The 26,171-nt window shown below is 42.2% G+C and overlaps 1 protein-coding gene across 2 annotated transcripts in view; it reads left to right on the top strand.

Moving 5' to 3' along the window:
* RIPPLY3 (ripply transcriptional repressor 3) overlaps positions 1 to 25,655 on the top strand; it is a 30,671-nt gene extending 5,016 nt beyond the window's left edge. The window contains exons 2-4 of one of the 2 annotated variants that reach the window (XM_085621282.1): positions 2,335 to 2,404; positions 18,462 to 18,529; positions 20,373 to 25,655. In XM_085621282.1, the coding sequence (XP_085477408.1) occupies positions 2,335 to 2,404; positions 18,462 to 18,529; positions 20,373 to 20,634 (400 nt within the window). In that variant the 3' untranslated portion in view covers positions 20,635 to 25,655. The remainder of the gene's footprint in view (positions 1 to 2,334; positions 2,405 to 18,461; positions 18,530 to 20,372) is intronic. The other variant, XM_085621283.1, reaches the window with a different exon arrangement.
* Positions 25,656 to 26,171: the final 516 nt, after the last annotated feature.

Raw genomic sequence — 26,171 nt, 5'->3', positions numbered from 1 at the left:
AAACCACAGACAAAATCTAGATTTGCTCTTTTATATAGACAAGGAACAAAGCTCACAGGATAGGTCCAGAAAGATTAAAATCTGCCATGAAACAAACAGTGGTACAGGCAGATTTAGCAGTTTGCTAGTTACATAAAGGGGAATGGGGCAAACTACTTTCATTCCACTTCTGAAATACAAACTATGGGGGATACATTTGAGGTAAAATCTTCAGCAAACCTACTTAAGTTACCTTTTTTTTCCAAGAGAAAATATCATTCAAAATGTTAATTTCCAAGTGAAGAGAGGCGTCAAAATATTGATTTAATTTGCCGAATATATATATATCTCCAAAAAGTCAATTTGCTGGCTTACCCCTTATCTTGACTGCTATTTTGGCTAAGCAGTTCTTCCGCAATTAATAATAAAAATAAGACTTTGAAATACTTCAACATTTAAGATGTTTTGTCCAGAGTTTCATGAAATGTTCAGGCGTGAAATCCCTAAATTTTGCATCCTTGCTACATTTAACTTAAGTGGGAAAGTGGTACAAAATGGATTTGCTCCATTTTGCTACAATCTAAAAAGTCTCTGTGATTTCACAACTGTATAAGGAGCCCCATTTTGGCACATATTTTAAAAATTGAAGTGTTTGGATTTTTTGCACTGTACTCACAAATTCCCTTTTCTAATTTACACAAATACCGGAGCTCTCATATTAAATAAAACTTGAAAGCGCAAACAGGAGGCTGGGCGGCTTGTTTTAGACAGCAGTGATTAATGTCGGCCATGGGATATCTGCAGCTGTATCTCCCGAAGTCAGCACGCAGCGGCCGCCCCCAGCAGGGCGGGTGCCCGGGAGTTGAGAGGTGAAGGCCCGGTCACAGCCGGCAGCCTTCCCAGGCCTGCTGCAGATTGACAGGGTACAGTAGGGACATGTTCGCCCTCAGAGTTCACGTCAGCGCCGAGGGCGCATGCGCTCTGCAGCTGAACAATGCGCCGATGACGGCCATTTCCTGCAGCGGCTGAGAGATGGCCCCACGTCTTGCCAGGCCTAAAATACAACTGCGGAAAGTAAAATAAACACATGCTCAGCAAGCCCCCGCTGATGTTATGTGAACTCTGTAACACCGCAAGAAATGGGAGTGGAGGAAATGGGGGGTTCGCGCCTCCTCAATGTTTGCATTTGCCGACCCCCCTTTTCATGGCCCATAATTTACTGGCCCAACTTTGTCTCAAACGTTGGCCTATGTTTTTGCTTGTATGAAGTGACAAGAACTAACCCTATTGTTGAGTACCGATAATTTAGACTAGTAATTCATTGTTTTGGTCACAAGGACACAGTAAAATAATGTGAAACCCACTTGCTCCCACTTTCATTAGTGCATGCGCGTTGGTTATTGAGTTTGAGATCCGTACAGTGCTACATATCTGTAAAGGCCTCTAAGCGCTATCTGCCTTGACAGAAAAGGGAAACGAAGACATTTACCGAGGATAGGTCAGACCCCTTGTCTACACTCATGCAAACTTAATAATTAACAATTACTGTGGTTTAAAACCCTCTACAAAAGGATAAAATCAGCAGAAAAGTGGTATAATGTTAGACGCGATTATGAGCTGAAATACTATGTTTTTGCTTGGTTTTGTTTATTGTAAACATATTATATTTGTATTTTTGCTGTGCCAGTGTAAGCTCAATATGTATGTCCTGTTCTGATAATGACATCAGTATTATAGACTCCTGTCTGCCTCTTTCGGTGGCTGATTGAAGGTGCAGCGCGCGGAGCCACCAAAGCCTAATTTAACAAAAAACACTCACTGGCCTGTGATGCCACTTATAACTCTATTCAATTGCATATTGAAGGGCCTAAATGTGGGCTATTTGATGGTAGCCCAATGCATGTGCCTGTAGGCACACAAAAAAGGGCCTTTCGGCAATTGTGATGTCATCATCCAAACGAAGCTTACAAAATCGACACAACACTGGTGAGTGGAAGCTTTGAAATACAGTTAATAATCGAGTGAAACCTGCAAGACAGGTCATTGTAAGGCGCTGCACAAAATATCAGTTTTTTTCAGCTTTATCAGCTTGCCTCCTTGAAAATGGTGTTCGTTAACATACGGGATATAATGTCTGCATAAGGGAGTTGCATCAAAGTTTCTCTGAAGTAGCCATGTGAAAAAACAGCTTCAAATAACCACATTCAACTAAATACATTTGTGTTGAAACCAGCATAGAAATATCTCCAGAGGCTAGGCGGTATTTAATGACAGACATTTTCCACGATTTCTCTGTAATTTTCGTGTAGAATGACAGGCCCAGGGAGACTAACAGCGCAGCATTTATCTTTTCAGCAACCCGGCATTATGGCGACCCTGGGTCCTCGCAGCGAGAGACGAGCGACTGGAAACCAGTCAAAGGCCAGTAAGTGATGATTGCGCTAACATCTGCACCGAATAATTGTCCTTTACAGACCGACCCAGGTCGTGAGTGAGTGGGTCCCATATGAAGGCAGCTATTTGACATACTGTGGGCAAGACAAGTAGAGCTGGCGCATTAGGTGCTAAAAGATCCAATATTGCACACGCTAAGGAGAACATGTGTTTTGAGTTTCTCTTTTTTGGCACCTATGTTATCATTTTAAGAGCAGTTAAGTTTTGCAAAGAAATTGACTAATCCACAGGCAGTAACTGAAACCCATTTTACCTGGTCTACTGGAATTTATGCTATTAAATGGCAAAATATCAAAAACAATGAAGGGTTTCATCAGGGCTGAACCTATTTTTAGGGGTAACAAGTGGCTGTATTTTTGTAGGTAATGGGTGCTTTCTCAGACTCCGTTCTTGTGATAGCAATATACCTATAATGTGTGTTTTGATATAATCTGTACAACTCCAGATGTTTGCAGTTTCCTGACAGTGTAACATATATGGGTGCATTAAAAGGAATTTTCACCGTGATGGAAATTATTCCTGACAAAGCTGGTGATGAAGTGGCAGAACAGTTCCTGAACGTAATCCAAGTGAATAACCTGCTGCAAAATCAATCAGATTTGGGGTTGTTGTAGTTACCTGCCGTGTCATTCTTTGTCTGCCCGCTATTGTGGGAGCAAATCTCATGAAATTCTTGGAAAATATTGTAAATTTCATGCAGCGCCCAACTTTTTAAAGAAAACAATTGTGAGTAAAACGATTAGACCAAATAGGTTTTTGCAGTAGAAAAAAGATAGATTTTTGACTTTTATTTTTCCTGGTAAAATAAGTCGAGCATCCTTAGGAGTTTTCACTTATTTTGCTTAAAAAAATCCGGCTAGAGAGTCTGCTTCCAGGAGCGGGTGGTAGTTAGCATAAGTATTACTGGGCAAAAATATCAAAAGTTTGCAATTTCACAAAGCACTCATGCATTTGGACAATTATGCTTGCAGAATTGCACATGTGCGTTCTCTCATATCAGTGAGGATTTAAAGCATGTGTGGTTTTTAGACCCACAATGCTACACATTCTACTTTCACATGTTGGCACCAATGAGCAATGCACCTAAAATGCCTATTGATGTTCAGTGCAATACAACTTGTCGCCCTTTGTCTGCCTGCCCTTGTTGATGCCTCCAGCTCAAATGCAACAATTTTACTCACTATAGCCATCCTGGTCTATGGGGCACTTCTTATAAATGCCCATAAATGAAGGTGTGACTAAAACAGCAAGCACACATATGTGCATAAGTCCATGACAATTCACACTTGTAGTGCAACGCAGGGCAGACCCTTCTGTTAGAAGGCAGCTGTCGAGGACAAGAGCCTGCTCTTGAGGACTGCTAACACCCTGTAAAACAGACTCATGTTGAGACTGCAAAAAAAGCAAACCTTACCTTTAATACTCGAGACTCATTTGGAGAGTTTGGCCCAATTTCTACTGCAACATGTGCCAGTTTTTGTGCTGCACATCTCCAAAATATAATTTTTATCCTATACATTTGAATAATTTAAAAGAAAGCTTGGTTTCAATAGCATTTTCTCATTTTTCTTCTGCAATAAATTCTATTATTTAACTCAAGAGTATGAAACATTTGTCATCGGAGACTGGGATCCCCTGACTATGTGCTTTTCATTGTTTGTCTTTTCTGTCTGTTGTGCAGTGGTTTTAATTGACTATGCAAATATATATTTAAAAGAACAATGCAATACTACTGTCTAACCACTCATGGATCAGGAGGCTCCCAGTTCCTATATTTAGAAAAACATCTCACAGCACTTTGTTGCCATGGCCAACGCGTCATATTACTTTTTTAGGTCTCTCCTGAGCCAGCGCATGCGCTGCTCTGGCGAGACATTTTGTGAGTGGGGTTTTCAAAGTGCTACCACAGCTGGCCTCAAGCTTGCGTGCACGTGCGCCGGCACGCGTGCACAGACGCCATCAGCCCGCGACCGCAATGACTTTCACTTTCGCGGCAGCGTCACTTTCGCGGGCACACGCGCACAGCCTCCATCAGCCCACAATCGTGATGATTTTCACTTTCGCGGCCGCGTCACTTTCGCAGCCGTGCGGCCAATCCTTGTTTGAAAATGCTTTCTTGTATATCTGCTTAAAAAAATCAGCAATGCTGACTTAGGCCAATACCACGTAAAGCCATTAAAAACATTTTGATCACCAATAGGGTACCCTCATGTCCAAACACATATGAAAATATGCCTGATCTGCATCCTTTAGCTATATTTTAACGGCGCCTGAATCGTGAATTTAGTGAACACTATGGAAGACTCACTTCAGACTTCTTGTCTGGACCGAGGTGTCTGTGAATCTGACTGAGTAAAGTGCTTCACTCTGGTTTTCCAACACGTCACTTGGTACAAAGTCTTTTGACAGAGCCGTGGTACACCCTCTTCTTGTTGTGTGTTGCCTTTATGAATGGCAGTATATCAACTGGCCTCTCTTCATTGTTCTACCTTGTTCGAATGGATGGATAATTTAACTATTCCACTCCTAGAAGAAACAATGGACAAAGAGTAGTCCTGACTTATTTGAGAAGCCAAACCAGATTCACTCACATTGTCTAAAGCCAGACTAGTGAGTCCACAACAAGAACACTTTCAGAGAGGTGCACTCCTCATATTAACAATAACAACAAAAAAAGTTCACTTGACATTTTGACAAATACTTGTGCATCCTTCTAACCTTAATCATCGACTTAATATCCATTTGGTTTTCTGCAAATAAATGAAAAAGGGCCGAAATATTGCATGTGCTGCTATCTTTTTAACGTGCACTTTTTTTTCATGCTATAAGGATAATTGAATTGCAGCATTGTATGTCCAGGATACTGCACATCAAATTTGTAACAATAACAGATTTACAGTAAATGTGCATCAGCAGTTATTTTACCTGCTGTCAAGTAAAATGGTGGTCGCAGTCAGTCTTTGTAAAAATAAACGTTGTTAAGAGCAATTGATGACTTTAATCTATATCGTTGTTTGACAGTATGATTCAAGGAGCTGACATTGGCTCAAAAATAAGCTTTTGCAATTGCAGTGCAAATGACTGGAATTCAGTAGGGTTGGCAAACATAATGGTTCCTGTAATTTTTATTTCTTCTGCCAGTGTCTGGTTATTGACATGCCAGCATATGTTTGGCAGCATATTCTAGGCTTTGTCCTTTACCTGAAGTAGAAGTTAGGTGCAGATCAGAAAAGATGAAAATGGAGATTAATTTAATCAATATAACATTTCCAGTGATTTTTAACATTGGTTTTTCAAATATTAATTTCTGATGGATATGTGTAACTGCTGACTCTTCACTTTGTGAATCATCTTTAGAGCCAAATTTAATGTATAAAGTCCTTGAAATAGCTTGTATGCGCAGACACAACACAGTGTTCATCTTGGGCAGTGCAGTCCTACCTCCTGACATGACGACACGGAGGCACATAAAGGCAATAAACTGACGTGACGATACCATTTGCTCTTTTTACACACCAGAAGGCAATTAACAGTAGCTCTGATCTTACTGATTTCGGTTTTCATGAATTTTCAAAATTCTTTACCAGGTTTTGACAGTGCAGAGTCTTGTTACCTTTGAAGACAACCGCATTTAGACAGTTTCACACAAGTTGAAAGCAGGATCGGTGTAGGACCCACACAATGTCTGCTGAATGGGTCTTGCGACCAAACATGACTCCAAGTTCTGTAATGAGTGTTCATTGATACACCCGAAGGCCCTGAAGGACAGGGAGACCAAGCTCTCTGCTGCGGAAAACAAGAGGCTAGGTTAGTCTCAGTCCAAATCACCCTCGTCCGGCAGGATTGAGGCAAAGTTAAAAGGCCAGTCCAGTGTCAAGTCACGGAAGATTTTTTTTTTTTATTAATAAGTAAAGTTTATTATGCATGATTAATAAAAACCTTTCCATATACAAGACTTTGTACATAGCCATAAAAAGCGAATTAGAAGAAATGTTAAAATGTAGATCGAGATAGGTTACAGACCGTAAGAGCCTTGCCATCGGGAGTATCAAGTGCAAACAACAAGCAGAGGTAAGTGCGCGAAGCTGCTTTGTGCCCTTAGAGTGTTGCAAAACTGTGCTTTATGCTGTAATACACAGCCAATAAATGGTCTGAGATGTTGGCCAGGTGACCGATGCTTGGGGCCAGGGGGCATTAAGGTGGTTAAAGTGCGGAAAACGTGCTGATTAAAGTGCATAGTGCAGTTAGTAGCAGCCAGTTAGGATAAAAGTCGTTTGACAAGGTTCATTCATGATCTGTTGAGCCCAAAAACGAATGTGTGGTCCAATTCATAAAAGTATGCTAGGTTAAAAATCTTTCATCAGTGTGGCTGGCCACTTTCATTAGTGTGTTTTCCACCCCCTGTAAATATTTTGCCGTCCGGCATATCAGTTGTGGATCTGCCGAGCTGAGACAGGTAATTAATACTTGTCTGCAGGAATGAAGGACTTTTTGGTTCCAGATTGGGCGAAGCAAGGCTTGATGGAGGCTGAGCGTCTCTTTACAGAGGCACAGCACGTGAATTATGTCCTCGTTTATGTGGCCACACAACCAGCTGCTGCCTGTGTCGTCCCTTTGTAGCCATGGAGACGCATGTAAGGTTGATGGTAGGATACCCAGTCTGTATTTCAAGTATTTTACTGTAAGTGCGCTATTGAAGACATCTCCCAAATATTGTTGCAGCTTCATGATCTTGTAGCTGTTCAGGCCTGTCCATCCATGCTGTCTTTTGGCTAATGTGGCTTTGTCTTCCAGATGCGATAGTTTTTAGTTGTTTTATTTGCCACTTTTCTGAATAAGTCGTAGCTGGCAGAGGAGTCGCAGACTTCTTGTAGACAAAACGTGGAGATTGTCATATTTTCTGGCAGGTGAATGTAATCTGTCTTTTATCTCCAGCCATATGTTATAATTTATAGTGTTTCGATCAGAGGTTTTGGATTTGTAGTAGCAGATGGTGAAGGCCGCTCTCCTCACTAGCATCTGTTTAACTTGGCCGAGTTCCAGTCTTATCTGTGATGGAGATGTGTGACTGGGTAACTGTAGAGTTTGCCTATAAATCCTCACTCTGACTTTGTCTAGGGTCTCCCCGTCTCACCCCTGCAGTGCCTGGCTCCCATAGGCCAGGGTGGGGATTATCTTTGTACGGGCAAATTCAACAAGCATTGGCATAGCCAATAGGTCTCGCCTTTGGGGCCTTATAAGTGTTTAACCATGCAACAGTTATTGTTGTTGCACCAATGATATTGTGCTGCATAACTAAATACTTATAAGGTCCCAAAAGCGTGACCTATTGGCTATGCCAATGCTTGCTTTTAGGTCTCGCTGAGCCAGCGCATGCGCTGCTCTGCGAGAAATTTAGTAAACGGGCTTTTAAAAGTGCTACCAGAGGCTTTTCGTGGCCTCAAGCTTGCGTTCACGAGCACGTGCATGCGCGTTGCTGCCATCTGCCTTTCTTTCATGCCTCATTAAGCCTTACAGCATGCTCCTCCACCCGCCGCAAGCGGGCCTCGCTCTGCCTCTCTTTCGTGCTCAGAGCGCATCTCGCGGCCGCCACTTTCGCGCGCACCTCTCGCGTGTTTTTTTTTTTCCCCCCAATCGCCGGTCTTGTTTAAACTTCTGTGCAGACTAATGCGAAGTTGCCTTACCTTTCCGACAATCAAAAAATAAATGTGCTCACCCTTACTCCGTGAGCCATCCATATTTCTGACATTTAGAGGAGCGATGTGGGTTTAGGTGAGATGATGTTATGGGCCTTTACATCAATATGCCTTGCGGATGATGCGTGGTGATTTGAATTTCATCCCAGATTACATTACTTACCAGAACCTGCCTCGATTTCTCAGATGATGCAGTCACCAGAAATAAGATGGAATCTTAACGTTGTCTTTCCTTCCTGCCTCTTGCTTAGTCGACGTCTCTTTCATTGCAGTTTTTTTTCTCCCAGTTACACGTCTATGCGCATCAATGCCCACATTTGAAGGTATCTGGCGACGTTGGGTGTGCACAACCAGCACATCCTGTCGGGCAGTTGTATATCTTGTTTATTCGTGCTGATTTTAAAATCTAGGGCATGCTGCCGTAGTGCTGCTAATGGCTGTGCCCTCTCTCTGCCCCTACCAGAAATATTATTCATTTGTGTAATTACTGCAGTAACGGAAACATCGCTATCAATACCCTCGTCGGGGCTGGCCACTGGGCTCACGTTACATAATGGCGCCCAGGAGATATGATGTAACAAGTCAAATTCCGATAACTGAAATGGCTGACGAGAAGGAAGGTGAGAGAGATGCCCGTCTCCTAGCGGTGTTCTGATTGGTTCATGAACTTTTGGGCAAGTATGCAGGGTTCAGTGCTCTGTATTGATTCGTCCTGAAGATGTGCCTTTTGCATATTTTACTTTTATATGATATATTGTTGGTTAACTGCAGCATGTGGACGGGGTCATGTCCTTTGCGTGTGTGTGTGTGTTTGGTATACCCCCTAACCGTAAAGCTAATGGGGCCCTCCTGCAGAATGTGAGGAGGGGCCCGCGAGTTGCCCATATTTCACAAAAGTTAATTGGCCATGGGTTGAAAGGGGTCCCCTGGACAACAGGCCCTTCATTGGACAACCTTCAGCAAGTGATACCCGTCCCGTAGGTTTTACAATTGCTCAGTAGCTGGCCTCCCTTCTTCGCCCAACTTGCTGCAAATGAAAAAGACAACAATGACTGAGCAAGATTTACTTGTTTTTTTTACAGAGTAGAGCTTCCCCGTGTGGTGTAAATAATAGATGCAAATATTAGAAAAATGTATGCCCTTCAGTTTATGAACCTTGGGGCATATTTACAAGCCCCTTGAGCCATCGGAGCTTCACTTTTTTTGATGCTCCGGTGGCGCAGTGTGCTGGCTTATATTAAGCTGTAAAAGCAGGTGACATGTTTCGTTGCTTGCTCAACCACCCGTACCCCACCTATGTTGTTGCTTCCCCCTTCTCACCTCCCTGTGCCATTCCTGCTACAAAAAAACATTGACCAAGCCAAAAATCTTTCACGTACGTGAGAAGAGCTATTTGGCTTTTTCAATGTGTTTTAGTCATGCTTTTAAGTAGTGTGTCCAGCATCGTTGAAAAAAGTGTTTGACCGCATCATATTACTTTAAAAAAAAAAGCTTTCAGTCATGTTGCACAGCAGATCCGCTGCTATACAGCATGGCTTACAGCACTTTTCAAACAAGCATTGGCATAGCCAATAGGTCTCGCCTTTGGGACCTTATAAGTGTTTAGCCATGCAACAGTTGATGTTGTTGCTGGAATGATATTGTGCTGCATAACTAAATACTTATAAGGCTCCAAAGGCGAGACCTATTGGCTATGCCAATGCTTTTTTACTTTAAGCTATGCACGTACAAACAAGTTAAAATTATTTTCCCTATACTTAAAATGCAATTTATATTCTTTAACAAATGCCCATTGCAGTTACCAGCGTGTCAAAGTGTAGCAGCTTCAACACTGAGCATTACAGCGGACCTGGAGCTGGGGAGCTGGGGAATCCGGTTTGAGTCTCGGCTCCGGCTCAACATCCTGTGATTCTAGGCAAATCACTTAATCTCCCCGTGCATGTAAAAATTAATGTCTCCCTGTGTAATGTAACTAGCGCTCATGTAAAGTGCTCCAAGTCCTTCCAGTCGACTTTGAGCTATATAAAACAAGCTATGACTAGCGATGGGGTGGGGAAGGGGCATACAGTAGTGGCATTGAGATGGTGGGAGGGACAGGCCAATAGCGACTGGGAAGGGGCATTCAGGGAAGGGGCATGTAGCGACTGAAGTGAGGTGGTGGTAGGGACGGCAAGCAACGAGCAGAATGCAGATGCTGGAAAGTAAAAAAATAAAAATAAAGTATGCTACAAGTGCGCGGACAGTGGAAGGACATTGGCCGCCGGAAGCAAGCTCCATAGCAAGGATGAAGACGTAAAGCGAGCAGGAAGCTGTAGGTAGGAGGAGGCAGTGACCAACAGGAAGAAAGGAAACAAGAGTGGCGTGGGAGCCAACCAATGGTCAGTAAAGGTAAGTAATAAGTGGGCTTTAAGCCCCTTTCAAGATTTTTTTTTCATTACAAGACATTTCGCAAGCCCTGCGCAAGCGCCATGTATGCATAACTTAATAAGGACAACCCAATAGCCCCCTGTGAGCTTTGGTATAAGTAAATAAAAACAAACAATATTGAAAACAAGGGAATCATTCAGCGAATAGTGTTTTGTCTGGCCTCTTTGAACTATTGTTTTACTATATTTTGTTTTGCTTCGCTTGGTTTGTTCTCTTTTGTTGTTCTCCGTTTTAATTACAGCATTTAACTTTAGATCAGCACTGCCGATTTTCATAGAAAATATGTTTAACTCACTTATAAGATCTTTTGTCCAAAGGCTATTCGCAGAATGATTTCCTTGGTTGGATTATTATTTGGTGTGATGAAATCTCACCATGCCACATGTGTCCCAGAAGTGCAACACCATGCCTGTGTTTTACGAGCTGGTCTCTTTTATACCAGTTGAGTTTCAGTGGCCAAATGACCACTGGAACACATTTTTATGCAATGCCCCTCTTTTCCGACTGGTGAAACGATGGATAAGGTGCCTGTTGCCTGTAGGCTAGGATGACTACATGCACCCACCCAGATCATTACGGATACCGCTTCCAGTCTTGGACTTTTGTGTGATAGATAAATACATTCTGGCTTTTGTTTTGCTTCCATTGAACTGATTAGACCTACACACTAGAAATCAGTGATTTGCAGGTGAAACGTTCAGGACTGGAAACAGTGCCTGAAATGACCTTGAGGAAGGAGGTCACCCTGTACCAAAAACAATGGGTGGCGCTGGTGAGAGCTGCTGGTGAAAGTGACCTTCACCCCTGCACGGAAGGCCCTGTCTTCACTCCGGTGTGGAAGGAAGCATCATTTGAAGCCCTCCATTGAAATGTCCCCTAACGCAGCCCGTCACTCAGTGCACAGCACTCTCGCTCTCTGGGCGATGCACTTAAACCTGAAGGCGCTCCAGAGAGCTCTCCCGAGGGCCCGACTGGCCGCATGGACATTCTTTTCTTGCACTTTCCCGCGAGGCCGGAAGTGTTGTCGAGGCGCTCGTGACGGAGTCGAGATGAGTTCATGCTGCAGTTTCCTGCAGGGCACGCTGGACGATGCTATCTCACCGGGCCGCAGACGCTACAGTGCGGCTAATGTATAAGATAAACAACTCAAGTTGGACGTGTGCGATGAAATCTCGCTGGCCCAAGACATTAGAGAACAAGCATTGGCAAAGACAATAGGTTTGGCCTCGGGAAGCTGGTGCGTTAGTAATTTGTGATTGCATGCATTTACCACGTAAAAAGAAAAGGAAACATGCCCCTGCCTACATTTTTTGGCCACATGCTTGCAAGTAGAATTTTAAATAAAAATTACTAATTTCATATAATTTGAAAAGAACAGTAGGAGTGCTTCGTAAGAAAGCACAGCAAAATGATCCTTAACGGCACAAGCAAAAGATATAATTTGCTTTGAATTACTGTAGCCCGAAGACATAGGGGCATATTTACCAGGAAATGTCGGAGCACGGAGCTGCGCCAAATTTGGCAGCGCCACGCTCCAAGATTTTCAAAACACAGGGATGTGCGGTATTTACTACAATCCAACGCATCCGTGTGTTTTCCCTAGTGCTGGCGCTAATATTCGCTTCCTAGTGCCAATGCACTGACCCTTCCACCAGTGCTTTCGTTGCAGGGAATGATTGTTTATGTGCAGGAAGGGACACCTTCCTGCACATAAACAATCATTTATGGCTTTCTGCTCTTTCTATGTGTGCTGCATTTTGCAGCACACATAGAAAAAGCAAAAACGAGGAGAAATAAAAGCATTCCTCGTTGTGCGCCATTCTAACACCTGCTTTTGCATGGTGTTAATTTCTGGTGCTGTCACAGAGTTACACCTCCTTGTAAATCTGGGGCAGCGTCAAAAAGCAATGGGTGTTGTGGTAGAACGCCCTCAGCAACACCCATTGCATTCACTTTTGCCGCAGTCTCCGGCGGAAAGGGGCATATTTACAAAGTGGCATTAAGCCACGCTAAGTGGCTTAGCGCCACCTTGTAAATACTGAAAATGGCGCTATCTCACCGGAGCGTCAAAAATAGTGATGCTCCTGTGACGATATGGACTTGTAAATATGCCCCTCAGTTTAAACACACGAGGAAAACTAAAAAACAAATAAAAAAAGGGTAAATAATAAAAGCATTGACAATAGTACTGGCACAGCAGCCTTGACACTGAATTGCACTTCTTTTTAGGCAGAGTTGCACATTTAATCAAGCTAAATGCTCTCACCCACAGTGCAAGATAACTAATGGCTGTAGTGGGCTGACCCCATGCTGTATGTGGGTGGGTGGGAGAAACTGTGAAGGACAATTGAACAGACAAATTGTTGGGAGTGACAGACACAAAGACCCTCTATGTATCTATATAAGTATTTTTTTTTATTTATTTATGTTTTTGTACTGATAAGACTGATGAGGCAGCTAATACTGCCTGTAGGCCATTCTAAAAACTTAGTTCATGATAAACAGTTGCCAACTGGAGGTAGTTGTCAAGAGATATTATCTCCCTAGTCCAAAACACCAGACTATAAAGTACAGGAAAATCTACTCACTACTGGAGTGTAAGGTGTGAGATGTTGTATGCCTGAGCATACAATACTAGAATAAGAGTTACTTACAGGTATAACCACTTAAGTTGATGTGTAGTTTTACCTCACTGGCCCTCCGTTTACTAGAGTAAAACTTATGTATTGGTCCTGGAAGTCAGAGAAAGTTCAATGGCTCCCTTCACTTGGGCCCACATCCCGGAAAGCACTCTGGCGTTTGGATTTAAGTTTTGTTACTGTTTCGCTAAAGTGGGAATACTAGATTCTTCATGAACACTGTAAATGTAAATTGAATTTATATAGCACGTACTACCCCTGATGAGTCATTGAAGCACTTTGCAGCGAGTAGTACGCTACTCTTAAACCCCCCAAGATTATAGTTAAATAGTCTATTAGGAATATGTTTTTCCTTTTTTCCTCATGTAATACTTGTGGTAAGTTTAAGTTTGGGCTCTCGTGTTCTTGTGCGTTTAGTAATGTTTTGAGTTGGATAGAATAATGGGGGTGGATTAGGAAAAGGGAAGTTTTACATTATTATTCGGAATAGTAGGCATGTGCTCCTGTTAGTTGGGTGAATTGGCTAAAAAGGATGGGGAAGTTTAAAAAGGATTTTTGGGAGTTCATAGTAGTTAGAAAGGCTAAGGATGAGTCGGAGAGAGGAGGAATGGGACAAAGGTTGAAGGGAATATGATTTTTTTGTTGTTGTGGTAAAATATATTGGGGTTTTTTCCCTCCCAATTCCTGAAACGAATCTATACTTGTATAGAGACACAATTACACATCTAAATATGTAGCGATATGCATGCAGATATGTACATATAAACACATAATACTTAGTAAAGTTTTAGTAGAAGGCATAAATCCCTCTATACATACACACCCATATGTACATAGAAGGAACATATTTAAATGATCTGATATACACTTGTATATTGTGGTTATTATTTTATTTCTTCCCCTCCCCCTGTAATATTGTATCTGCTTATAACTGAAAGCATAGTTCCATGTAGAAGGACACATGTATAATGACAACCTCAACTATCTATCCTGTCAAGCATATTGTCATCTCTATGTACACACATGCATATATAAAGATATATATATATATATATATATATATATATATATATATATATATCACCAAACTTTCTCCTCCCAAAAGAGCAGAACAGAGGACACAGCGGGGTATGAATGGTTGCTTTATTCAGAAAGCTGGACGGCATTACCGGTTTCGGCTGTGCGCCTTTTTCAAATGCCACAGTTCGATGCTGAGTCACCTGACAGATGTCTTAAATAGGCTCCTCCTTTCCCAATGGTGAAGGGCTAACCTGCGCCGCTTGAGCCTGCAAAACGTAACAGCAGCCAAATGTCAAGACTACCTGCCCCATAATGCAGCGTGTTGGTTCATACCGCGTTGCAGGAGGTGAACTCAGCGAAAATACTGGTAATAAAACAACCTTGGGTCCCCAACTTCCAGCCAACCCAATCCACAGGCACCAAGGCTGAAGGCGTAGGGACAGTGCCAGCGCCTATCCAAGCAATCTTGGACCGCCGATTGGCAGCAGCATCTCCGTCCCCTGAAGTGTAGGCGGCGGGTCGCAATCATCCGATCCCTCGGCAAGTCAAAAGTTACAGTTGCTCATGTTCTTGCGACCACAAAACGGAAGGGTCCTCTGTTGCGCACCACGAGCTGCACGCTGCATATATCACCAAACTTTCTCCTCCCAAAAGAGCAGAGCAGAGGACACAGCAGGGTATGAATGGTTGCTTTATTCAGAAAGCTGGACGGCATGACCGGTTTCAGCTGTGTGCCTTTTTCAAATGCCACAGTTCGATGCTGAGTCATCTGACAGATCTTTTAAATAGGCTCCTCCTTTCCCAATGGTGAAGGGCTCAACTGCGCCGCTTGAGCCTGCGAAACATAACAGCAGCCAAATGTCAAGACTACCTGCCCCATAATGCAGCGTGTTGATTCATACCGCGTTGCAGGAGGTGAACTCAGCGAAAATACTGGCAATAAAACAACCTTGGGTCCCCAACTTCCAGCCAACCCAATCCACAGGCACCAAGACTGAAGGCGTAGGGACAGTGCCAGCGCCTATCCAAGCAATCTTGGACCGCCGATTGGCAGCAGCATCTCCGTCCCCTTAAGTGTAGGTGGCGGGTCGCATTCATCCGATCCCTCGGCAAGGCAGAAGTTACAGTTGCTCATGTTCTTGCGACCACAAAATGTGTGTGTTTGTATAAATTAGAGAGAGAGAAAGAGAGAATTGTGGTCATTTCTTGATATCTGAACCTATTGTAATACTCTTACAGGTACCTACCCTTATAATCAAATTTACATACTGTGACATATATGTGTTTCCACAGAAAGAAGCATAAAGCCAATTACACATACTCCACCTATAGGTTATGTAAATAAGATGTATTTATTATTTACTATGACGTACATATAAATGTAATGCCAAAGACATATATTTATTGTGATATATAGATTAATTTTAATTTGTTTTTTATTTTTCCCCTTTTTGCAATACCTACAATAAAATATATACATGTATATAGACATACCCACATATCTAGATCTAACAATGTGCATACTAGTTGTATATCAGCATTGTAGTGATTAGATTAATAGTGATGTACAAGGAATAAATCCCTATGTATCTGCATCTATTGCATATGTACTGCATATGATAGTTACATGTTCAGACATACTCATTTATGCTGTGTGTAAACGGACTGTATATAACAAAACTTTTTTTATATTATATATTTTTTAATATGAATATATATTGTCATAGCAGGCAAATCCCACTAAATGCCTACTGACCGTTGCATTTTCTTTATTATCTCTCATTGCTGCCTTGGTGTTGAACTGTTTTTTTCCAAACCTATCTGGTCCATTTGAGGTCCGAGTTATGTTACCATATTTGTGTAGCTTTACCCTGTTTTGCCTTTCGTATAGTCGCACAGGATTCTGTTTCACCTACCTTGACCTCCTGATCGCGAGGATTGTGCCACAGACCAGAGTCTGTTTTATGATGTTTCCGGGAGGGTACCTTCCTCACCTGTATCAAGACCCACACCTGTTGGAGAGCACTTTTTAGCAGCCACTGAGGCTACTACTCATGCCTTCTACAAACACTGCTCAGTGCATACTATTTTCCTTGACCCGGCTAGGGACCTGGCTTCTTCAGCCGTGCATACGTGTTCAAGACATATAGTGGTGTGTTCAGGAGATGTATGTGGATAGAGACAATAACTTGCATAAGGATGCGGTGGATACCTCCCGACTCCTATTTTTTTAAAGCTTCATGAAAATATTTCTACAAATAAACATTGTTATTGATGACGTCGGAGAACCAACTTTGCCTACCACTAGTCTGCCTATTTCCAGGCCTGCTAGTAAGACACAAAAAAGTGCATGTGTTAGTTATAATAACCTTGCGCCAACATGTTGATGTATAAGTTTATGTTTGAAGCATTGATAGAGCGCGTCTGCCCAACCTGGGCTTCCAAGCTCTACCCGAGTGTAACATTAGCGCGTGTCTAATTGATTGAGCGTTAGATGAAGGCGAAGCCTGTCTCCTCATTCTTATTGACCTATCTGCGGCATTCGACACAATAAATCATCCAGTCCTATCCGACTCGGCTAAGTCACCAGGCATTACCCTGGACAAGAACTTATCAATGACCACATCAAAAACTCTCCAAAAAGTGCGCTTTACTCACTAAAACACCTCAAGAAAATTAAACCTTTCATTCCCCAAGATGATCTCAAGACAATAGTACAATCCCTAGTCCTCTCCAAACTGGACTATGGGAACGCCATCCTAACAGGGACACCGAGAGCTCACCTAGCCCCACTAAGGTCAGTCCTCAACATGGCGGCCCGACTCATTACTGGTGTAAAAAGATTTGATCACATCACACCAGCTCTCTACGCCCTCAACTGGCTTCCCATGGAAGGTAGATGTATTTACAAGCTGACCTGCATTACACACAAAACCCTTCACTCACCTTCCCCCAACTACCTTAACAACAAACTAGTAAGAGCAGGAAAAGCCAGAACGCTGAGAAGCTCAACTCACTTCTTCTCATCCCTCCGAGAGTGAAATGGAAAACTACTCAGTGTCGATCCTGCTCTGGTAATGTGCCCATGATGTGGAATTCACTCCCTAGAGACCTCAGATGCAACCCCTCCTTCTCCTGCTTCAAAAGGACTTGAAACTCCATCTCCTCAACAAATTCTTTACCGACCAAGGTCAACTAACCTAGACTCTGGCTCTGATAACCTAGTGGACTCCCCCCTCACTTGATCATCAAGGATTGGTGGTTACTGGATTATGCCAACCACCTACTTTATTTTTGTCTCCATCCCCAGAACCATTTGCCTAATTATTATGTTTTTTTTTTGCTTATATCTTTCTTGCCTCCTTAGATTATGCTATGCAATGCTACCTTTCTCTCTCACTGTTTTGCCTAATTATTATGTTCTTGCTTATATATTTTTTGCTTCCTTAGATCATGCTATGTAATGCAACCTTTATCGCTTGTGTATATGTAAAGCGCTCTGATACCCACGGGTCGAGCTAGCGCTATGTAAAACTTTTAAATTAAAATAAATTTAAAAAATTGCTGTGGACTTATAATGTCGGTATGTCAGCCGTCCCAATTTAGAGTTTCACTCGATAAAGAACAACGGTTTCCCTCTCACCCGAATGAATGCTTACATAGTGGCAGCGTCTGGGGCGTGTAAGACACCAGGATTTATATTGCTTGACGTGAGAAGAGGGGTGAAACCCCGAAACCGGTCCTAGGATGTTTGGTTCCAGTCCAGGAAAGACATAGCTTGGCAGCTCGGGCTGGACTGTTCCCATGAGGCACAGGGTCAAAACTGATTTGCAAATGGCTGGGTTCAAACTGGAACGGCATGATGAGCAAAAAAACGATGGATTTAGGCCCAGATCTCTGTACTGGGGTGAATGTATGACATTGTTCTGCAGTCTGTCCATCAACTGTTGTTTTTGCGTGAGAAGTTCCATGTACATAAATGAACTCTTGAATCCAGCGTGGGGGCCTCAAAGGGTCAGGACCAGGGAACATTATAGTACTTTAACTATCACTCTTGGCTGCGCTGCTACTCTCTCGTGTTCCATGACCATACAGTAGGCTGCCTTGGCATACAGCTGAATCTGCAAATGTTAGTTTTGTGCCCCACTGCAGGTCTTGAAGCACCAGTAATTACTCGTATAATCGTGCACTGCTACTGAATATTCAAAGGGGATTTCTAATGGCGTCTCTTGTTCTCGTCTCACAGGCCGGTTCGGGTGGAGATCAAAGCAGCGCGAGATCAAAGGGGGCGCACGGCTTTCAGCATCCAGTCAGGTAAGGCCTTAATGTACCGAGCGCGTGCCCAGTCTCGCACAGCGCGAGACCCTCAGGGCCCAACCCAAAATGCACCTCTCACGATCTCAAGGGTGCCAGAACACAGGTAATCCACTTCACGAGGCCGCGAGGCAAGCACTCCCCGCCCTGGGAAATCAAAGGCACTTATCTCTAAAGCTGGGTACAGGCATTCCGTTTTTCTTCTCTGCGAATTTCATTGACACTTTGAAAAATCGAAATTCACTTATTTGTAAAAGAGGGAATTTATTTGTCACATATTACAAATAGCGAATCCGATTTTTTAATTTTGAATTGACGAAGTTTTCCCACAAATGAACTTTTAGTTGTACTTATTTATTTTAATGATAAATATATTTATTTTCCCCCATTTTTGTTGAGTGTAGTTTTGGGCCGAAATGGGGGTGTATCTGCAGTTTACCACAGAGTGATTTTTTTTTTTAACCTTCACTTGTATCTATCCCCTCTGTCCTTCCAGATCACAACATTGCCAGGCCATTGGTGGTGAACTGTTCATTGTAAACATATTTTCTGCAATCCCACATTCAGCTCTTTTTTTTTTTATTATGGACGGCAACCTTTCTTCACTTTCATTTGTTTTCCTTTCTGTTGTATTTTCCTTTTTTTCCCCCATGCTACTTTTATATTTTAATGATGAGCCATTAAATGTTTGCGTTAAGTTATGTGCATGTGACTGGAATGTGAAGAAGAAAGAGGGTATTAACTTAGAAGCCGTGGCCCCGGCCATCGAAAGCTGCTCTTGTTGGAACCAGAGTGGGAGGGGAGATTTGGGGTGGAGGAGTGATGATCCTGCAGTAAGGGAAGGGCTCTATTAGGGAGGGGAGGAGAGAAGAAACGGTCTGAAGCTGGGAACAAAGACCTTTTCGAGATGGAATCTGTTCTGCCTGAAGAGAGTTATCCACTTTCCACAGTTGTTTCTTCAAGAGATTAGTCTGTCGTTGATCCTTGCTTTTTGGGGAAGAGTAGATGGTGGTTTGATGATTAAGGAAGTGGATTTGGGGTCCTATCTCTTGTTTAAATGCTGGCTGCTGCAAGCTCTTGGTGTGATCTTGTGCCTGCTGGTGGTTGATTCTATTGATTTTTAAACCAGGAAACCACAGTGCTAGCCCTGCTTCCTATGTGTGATTAAACTGTGTGATCCTGGGTAAAGGACTCTTTTCATTTTCCTGTGCCTCTTTTTTTTTTATTAAGGCGGGGTTGATCGCTCAGCTACCTGAAAACGTATTGTTACCGATTTCTAAAATACACATTACGTCCTATTGGCTGCTTGGTGCATCATTCTGCCCCTAGAGAGTGCTCACAATGCTTGAAGGACTATTTTACATCTGAAAAGTAGTCTGATCCACCCCAAATTAAGTTCCATATGTACTAACACATTTTACCATAGACACAAAAAGGGAGAAACCCTCTGCTACATCAGGCCCTGCATTTGTCATCTCCAAGAAGCAGTGTATACTGGAAGCAATACATTTTGTGTTTTGTTTTTTCACTGCAGCAAGCTGCTTTTAATGTTTTAGTTGGGACTCAAATGCTAACCAGACATATTGGCTTTGTGTGTGACTTTTTCCTTTGGGTCCCTGATTTAGAATGACTTTAGAAAGGTATTCCACATTTTTGTATGCCGTATGAAATTCTAGATGGAAATCGCTTTATTTCTTCTCCAGTTGAGCTCCAAGGAGAGTGAGGAAATGGGGCATCATTTTTGACCCAAAACCAACAATGAATGTTGTGAATCAGACACAGTGACTGCTATAGATTATTTTAAGGTGCCTCCTTTTAAAATGTTGATGTTTGTTTTTGGTAGGCTCTACATGCCCAAGTCGAAGTGCCAAGAGTACCTGCGGAACACGGGAGAGAAGGTGCTGTCAAGTTTTCCTGTACAAGCTACCATTCATTTCTACAACGATGACACCGACACTGAGGATGAGGAGGACTACGAGGCCGAAGAGCAGTTGTATAGCCACTACCGAGACTTGAACAACCGCATGGGTCAGCATGCACAGGACACCACGGAACAAGAAGCAGCACACACAGACAACCATAAACGGTTTCAAGAAGGCCAATAACACATTCTGGTGTCTTCTCTGTTGAATTGGCCAGTCCGTTCAATTGGCCAGGAATAGAGTTCTCAGGCCAGCCCAGGGACAGAAGCTTGCAGGGCCTAAAAACTAGTTCCAATGACTTAAAGAACACCACCACCTGTAATGTGAACACAGAACACCCACACAAGTGCTCACATTGTTGGTTTGCAGACATATTTTATATTCAAATTTTCCAAACCGTTAAGTCAATCACTTAAACGGGCCTTCCTGGTAAAAAGGACCGATGAAACCACAAACTGTGCCTTCCCGCTTCCCCTCATCGAACAAATGGACCAAATATTGTGGATTTGTTCTTGTTGGATATGTGAACGGAAGACAGGTCCCCCAAAAATGACAATGGTGGATGTAGATATGGAGTCCTTAACTCTTGTTTTGATTATTTATTTTAATTTAATACAGTAAGATTTTAAACGGAGAGCATCTAACGTTTTGAAAATTTTGGAAAAGTGCTCAGTACTGCAATACAAGAAGATAAAAATAAGACTTGTGGCCTAGTGGCAGAATTGTTGTATGTGGTTCATGAGACCTGAGTTGTAATACCGGCTTTGCTGAATAACCAAACTATGTGATCCTGAATACAGTAACCTCCATATGCTTATCTACCAGATATCGGTGTGCACCAAAGCAGGCTAACCACATTATGAAATACTGCATGTAAGAACTGGACATTTTCCAAAAGAAAGCCTTGAAACAACAACAGAGCTTTTTGGCCATGTTATCCCTCATTGAGGGTAAAAAATGGACTACCTCAGAGACAATCTTGGCTTGATGTGCACTAAGCTAAGATCAGTTGAAGTGCTATTGGATGAATTGTACTGCGAAGGTTAGAGTTGTGGCTGGCTTTGAAATAGGGGAACAGCATTAAAGTATATAATTACCTGTATTTCACTGAGTACACTAATATAGAAGTTGATGCAGATGCATAGAGCAAGATTCAGCTCATTCGGGTCAGCAGTTCTGATGTTATGTTTCTATAATCAATTTATTTTTGTGTTTCTGCACCTTTTAAAAATTTCACGAGTGAATCCTGGTGTTCTTCAGTCTTTATCCTGCCTTTCACAGGGATTGATCCATGATATCAGTGTCTCTTGTTTCAGGTCTTTTGTTCCACACAAAATGCCCTAATAACCCCTAGTCTTCTAGCTTTTTTTTCTCCGATCCACTTAGTTTTTTTTCACTTCTTTGGACTCTATCGCTCCCGCCTTCGTTCCCCCACTCCGTTCCCACTCCTGTTCTAGCAGGGTTTTCCTGAGTGGACTGGCGATCAGATTATGAACAGATACCAGGATACATACTAACCGAAGATTACCAAGCCGTGTAACTTCTGATTACAGCATGGGATAGTTCATTTGCCTATTTTGGCCTTCTTTAAGGAACACCTCTACTCTCCCACTGGATAACTCAAGAACTGGAATACAGTAAGCTTGGATGCTGTGAATGTTCCCTGTTTGGTATCCTTGCTATCTTCCCCTATTTTTAGGCATTCTGAAGTATCAGCAAGCTGTGACTGGTGGCTACAAAATTTAATACATAAATAAATAAAATAAGCATGCCACTTATGAGGGCAGGAGCACAAATTTATTTGATAAAGCCTGAATATTTTTTCAAATTTATTGAAAGCATTGCAGGAGGCAAATTCTACTTTGCCCGGAGATAGATAATCTTTACATCAGACCTGGCCACCCCGATCACAGCTGGCCCTCCATTAGAGGAAGAGGTTCAAAAGTCTCATGGATGCCTGCTGCTTTATCTGGCCCAACACCTATCTTATACTGCTAGCCTCCTCATTATGCAAGGAATTGGGCATTAATACCATCAGTGGAGTATTGGAAACCTGCTAAAGTCCCTAGCCCAACACATAACCTTTATCAAGAGTCTCTTCATTATACAAGAGGGTGGACATTAGTACCATTAGCTGAGTAGTGGAAACAACCTTTTTCTGTTGCCAAAACTTTATAGATGGTAAAAGGCATGATTTTTCTGCTGGTAGTATTAATTTTCAATTTTTGTTTAGAACCACTTTTTCCTCTTTCTGTATCATGGCCCAATTTATGTCAGTTTTGCAATAAGCAGTGCAAACCAGGAACTGAAGTTAGAGACAGCTGCGATTAGAACACTTGTGTTAGGTGTACTCTAGCTGAAATGCATAACTGACCCTGAATGAATGAATGAATATTAGTCTTATAGAGCGCAAACTTTGCCCAAGGGTATCAAGGCGTTCCGGATAGAGTGGGAGGAAGCACAGAAAAGGGCCTAGCAATTAGGAGTGAAGATCCATGTTTTTAATGCCTTGCGAAACAAAAGGTGAAAAGTGTTCACATGAAATAATTAACAACGGTGGTTTGGGCAACCTCGTTTGCCTAGCCATCCACTAACTTGGGGAGAGGAGTTGGCCTAACGGCTAGGGCGCTCGACCTTGGACCTGGGGAACTAGGTTCGAGTCTCGGTAATGACGCTGAGCTTCCTGTGATTCTGGGCAAATCACTTAATCTCCCCGTTCCTAACAAAAAATGAATGTGTGTCCTCATATAACGTAACTGGTGCTATGTAAAGCGCTCTGATACCTGATTGGATTTGGGTCAAGTTCGCGCTATATAAAACTCTGCAAAAAAAAAACCTCTTTGTAAAAAGGTTTTAGGGATTTTCTGGAGCATGTTAATTCCATCATTTTGTGCTGGATATCTTGGCTCAGAGAAGGACTGGCTTTAATGCTGATAGAGAGTTCCCAGCAGGGCCTGCGTCTAAACGCTGATAGAAATGAGGCCGAGTCAGTGCATGTGGGACAATTTACGCAAACTCTTCCCCTCTTTTTCAGGGTAAAACGCCTGCTGGTTGAGCTTCCCGTCGCCAACCCTATCCCTTTCTAAGCATATCATATAAAACGGGATAAATCTTTTTATTTCTGGCGTTTTTCTTTTCTACAGATGTGTTGTTTAAGAAAATAAACCTTTCAAGTCCTCCCTCCCTTCCATCGGTCACCCTTTATCTTGCTCTGGTCATTTCTGGTCTTTCTTTTGTGTGACTAGCACGTTATGACAAGGTGATGTCAGACAGGGAACTTGCAGCTCTGATGAGAGGAGAACATGAAGGACAACTAGGCCTCTGTGTGAAATGTTTGTTTTAGTAAATAAAGAATTTTCGAGAAAAGCAATAACACTAGATCACTTTACCTTGCAATATTGGGTGGCAGTGTATCATACATGTGCCGAGAACAACAAAGATACTAAAGAACATGAAAATATCTGAGATTATCCCATGCATCAATTTCTAATAATCTTTCTCCATAAAATCAATCACTTTCAAATCAATAAAAACACACAGCTTTAAATCTATTCACTAGTTCCACCCTAAATAATATCTGGGTGGTTTAGAGCAGACTGATAAATTCGGGATCAAAACCACTACAAACACCTCACAACAAATGTCAATGTGCACCATGTGTTTTCATTGAGAGTAAAAGTTGCAAACCGTTGCCGCGCCAACTTCTGAGCATTGTTACCACTTTTTACACGTTTTGTTCTCTCAGACTCTTTGAACCACTGAGTTGGTTATGATATAAGTGCAAATTCGGATGGCAGGAGATTTCAGCAGTGCACCACCCTGTGGTTGGCGAAGGTTGTACCAGGTACAGTCTGGCAACAATCCCATATTGATCCAAAGTTGTGTTAAAACTAACTCACACATTCCAGTCTTCTCAGACAGGAGGCGGTAATGGTTCAGTCTGGGACAGAATGCACTTTGTAAATCACTTTATTACTTGATCGTGTAGACTTAAGCGCTCATTGGGGGTTAGACACAAATATTGTCTTACTGATGCTGCATTGCCACTAGTTTTACACACAATTTTAAATATGTGCAAACAGGGAAAACACGCTTTTCATTGGTTACTGAACTGCTGTACTCTTTGTGCACAGGTTTCAAACAACACCTTAATCATGTCTTGTTGAAATGTGTAAAAATAAAGAGGCCCTACCTGCAGTTGAAAGCTGGGGCCTCTTACCACGCTAAGCCTCTCATGGTTACTTTTGTAAATTCTCCGGCTACCCTTAGTTGCTGGGGAGACATTTGGGAATGGTCGATGGAATTCATATTTCTGCTAGTTATTCCCCCCACTTCTATGGGCTTCTTCTAAATAAAGCGGAAATGTTAGGCAGTAACATTAGCACCATTTACGCCATGTTTTTCATGATATCCTGAATCTTGCCCCCTTAAGATATTATTGTGCTAAAGTTATGCCACTGCAAAGAATAATTGCATGAGCTTGATTGTACTACGGAATATCGATTCCAGGAATATCATGATACACTAATATTGTGGACAGATTTTCAAGGGACAAAATATGGAAAGGTAGGTGCATATAGAGGAAGTAAAGATTTACTATTCTTAACTCCACACCTATGCACCTTGAAGATATAATGTCAAGGTACATATATGTGGAGTTAGGTATAGAAAATCTATACTCACTTATCTTTCGATAGTTTGTCATTCAATATTGTGTTCAAAAAGTCTGGGTCACCACCAAGGCAACACCAACCCAAGCAGATTATCAAGGAGCGCTGTGATTGGATTGGAGCGATTTTCCAGTCCAAGATTGTTGCAAGATAATTGTGCTGTAGCCAGAACTAGTGAATATTAGGAAAGCAATGAATGATCATTGTTAGAAGACATTGTGGACTCCAACACCAACTTTCCCACATCCCACAGGGTGCAAATCGAATAGTGCTTCAGTGTTTCCCACTATCCAGTGCTATTCAAACCTTGAACCTTTCACTCATGGACAGGCCTTCCACTTCAGTTCTCCAATATGATGTTTTTAACCAAACCGGCAACAGTTTAGTGCATAATTCACCTTTTCCTTATGTTTAAATCCAGAAAAGAAATGGTTGTTAACAACATATATCAAGTACTTTTGTACTGAATTATTTTTTTAATATGCTGTATATTTGTAAATATTTGTAAATAAATACGTATGGCAGATGTTCAAACAGTGTGATTTTAATTGGTGGGGTTATATACGTTTTGGAGGTCCATTTGAGAGTCATAGTAGGTATGTGATTCATTAACATAACCATGACTTTACAAGAATTGCACGCGCATGAGGTATGTTCATACCTTCTAAGAAGTACATCTGCTTCGATTTCTTTTCTCCTCTCTCTTTCTTAATACAGACTCTCCTCCAAATGGGCTTATGGGGTTGGGTGGGGGACTGTACAACGTCTTGCCTTCTCTCCAAGCACATTAAATTGTATTGTAATGTCCTACGTCATTGTAAGATAAGATACTGGGAAGAGAGTAGAGTGAAATAGGATTTACTTTAGGCGTGGCAGCAAACAAATCATCATAGCCAGACCAAAATGCCTTTGTGCTGAATCTACTTGTCAATCTTTGTACTTACAGATTCCAACTCTTGGCCTTTCTGTAGGATAGTCCTGCTTTATTTTTGCCTTTTATCACCGAACCCTAGTTTTTGCTGGCTCTTAACCAGTGGTAAAGTACTTGTT

This window comes from Triturus cristatus, chromosome 8, assembly GCF_964204655.1.
Source record: "Triturus cristatus chromosome 8, aTriCri1.1, whole genome shotgun sequence".
NCBI classification, from domain to species: domain Eukaryota; kingdom Metazoa; phylum Chordata; class Amphibia; order Caudata; family Salamandridae; genus Triturus; species Triturus cristatus.
This window is presented reverse-complemented; position numbering and strand designations above follow the sequence as displayed.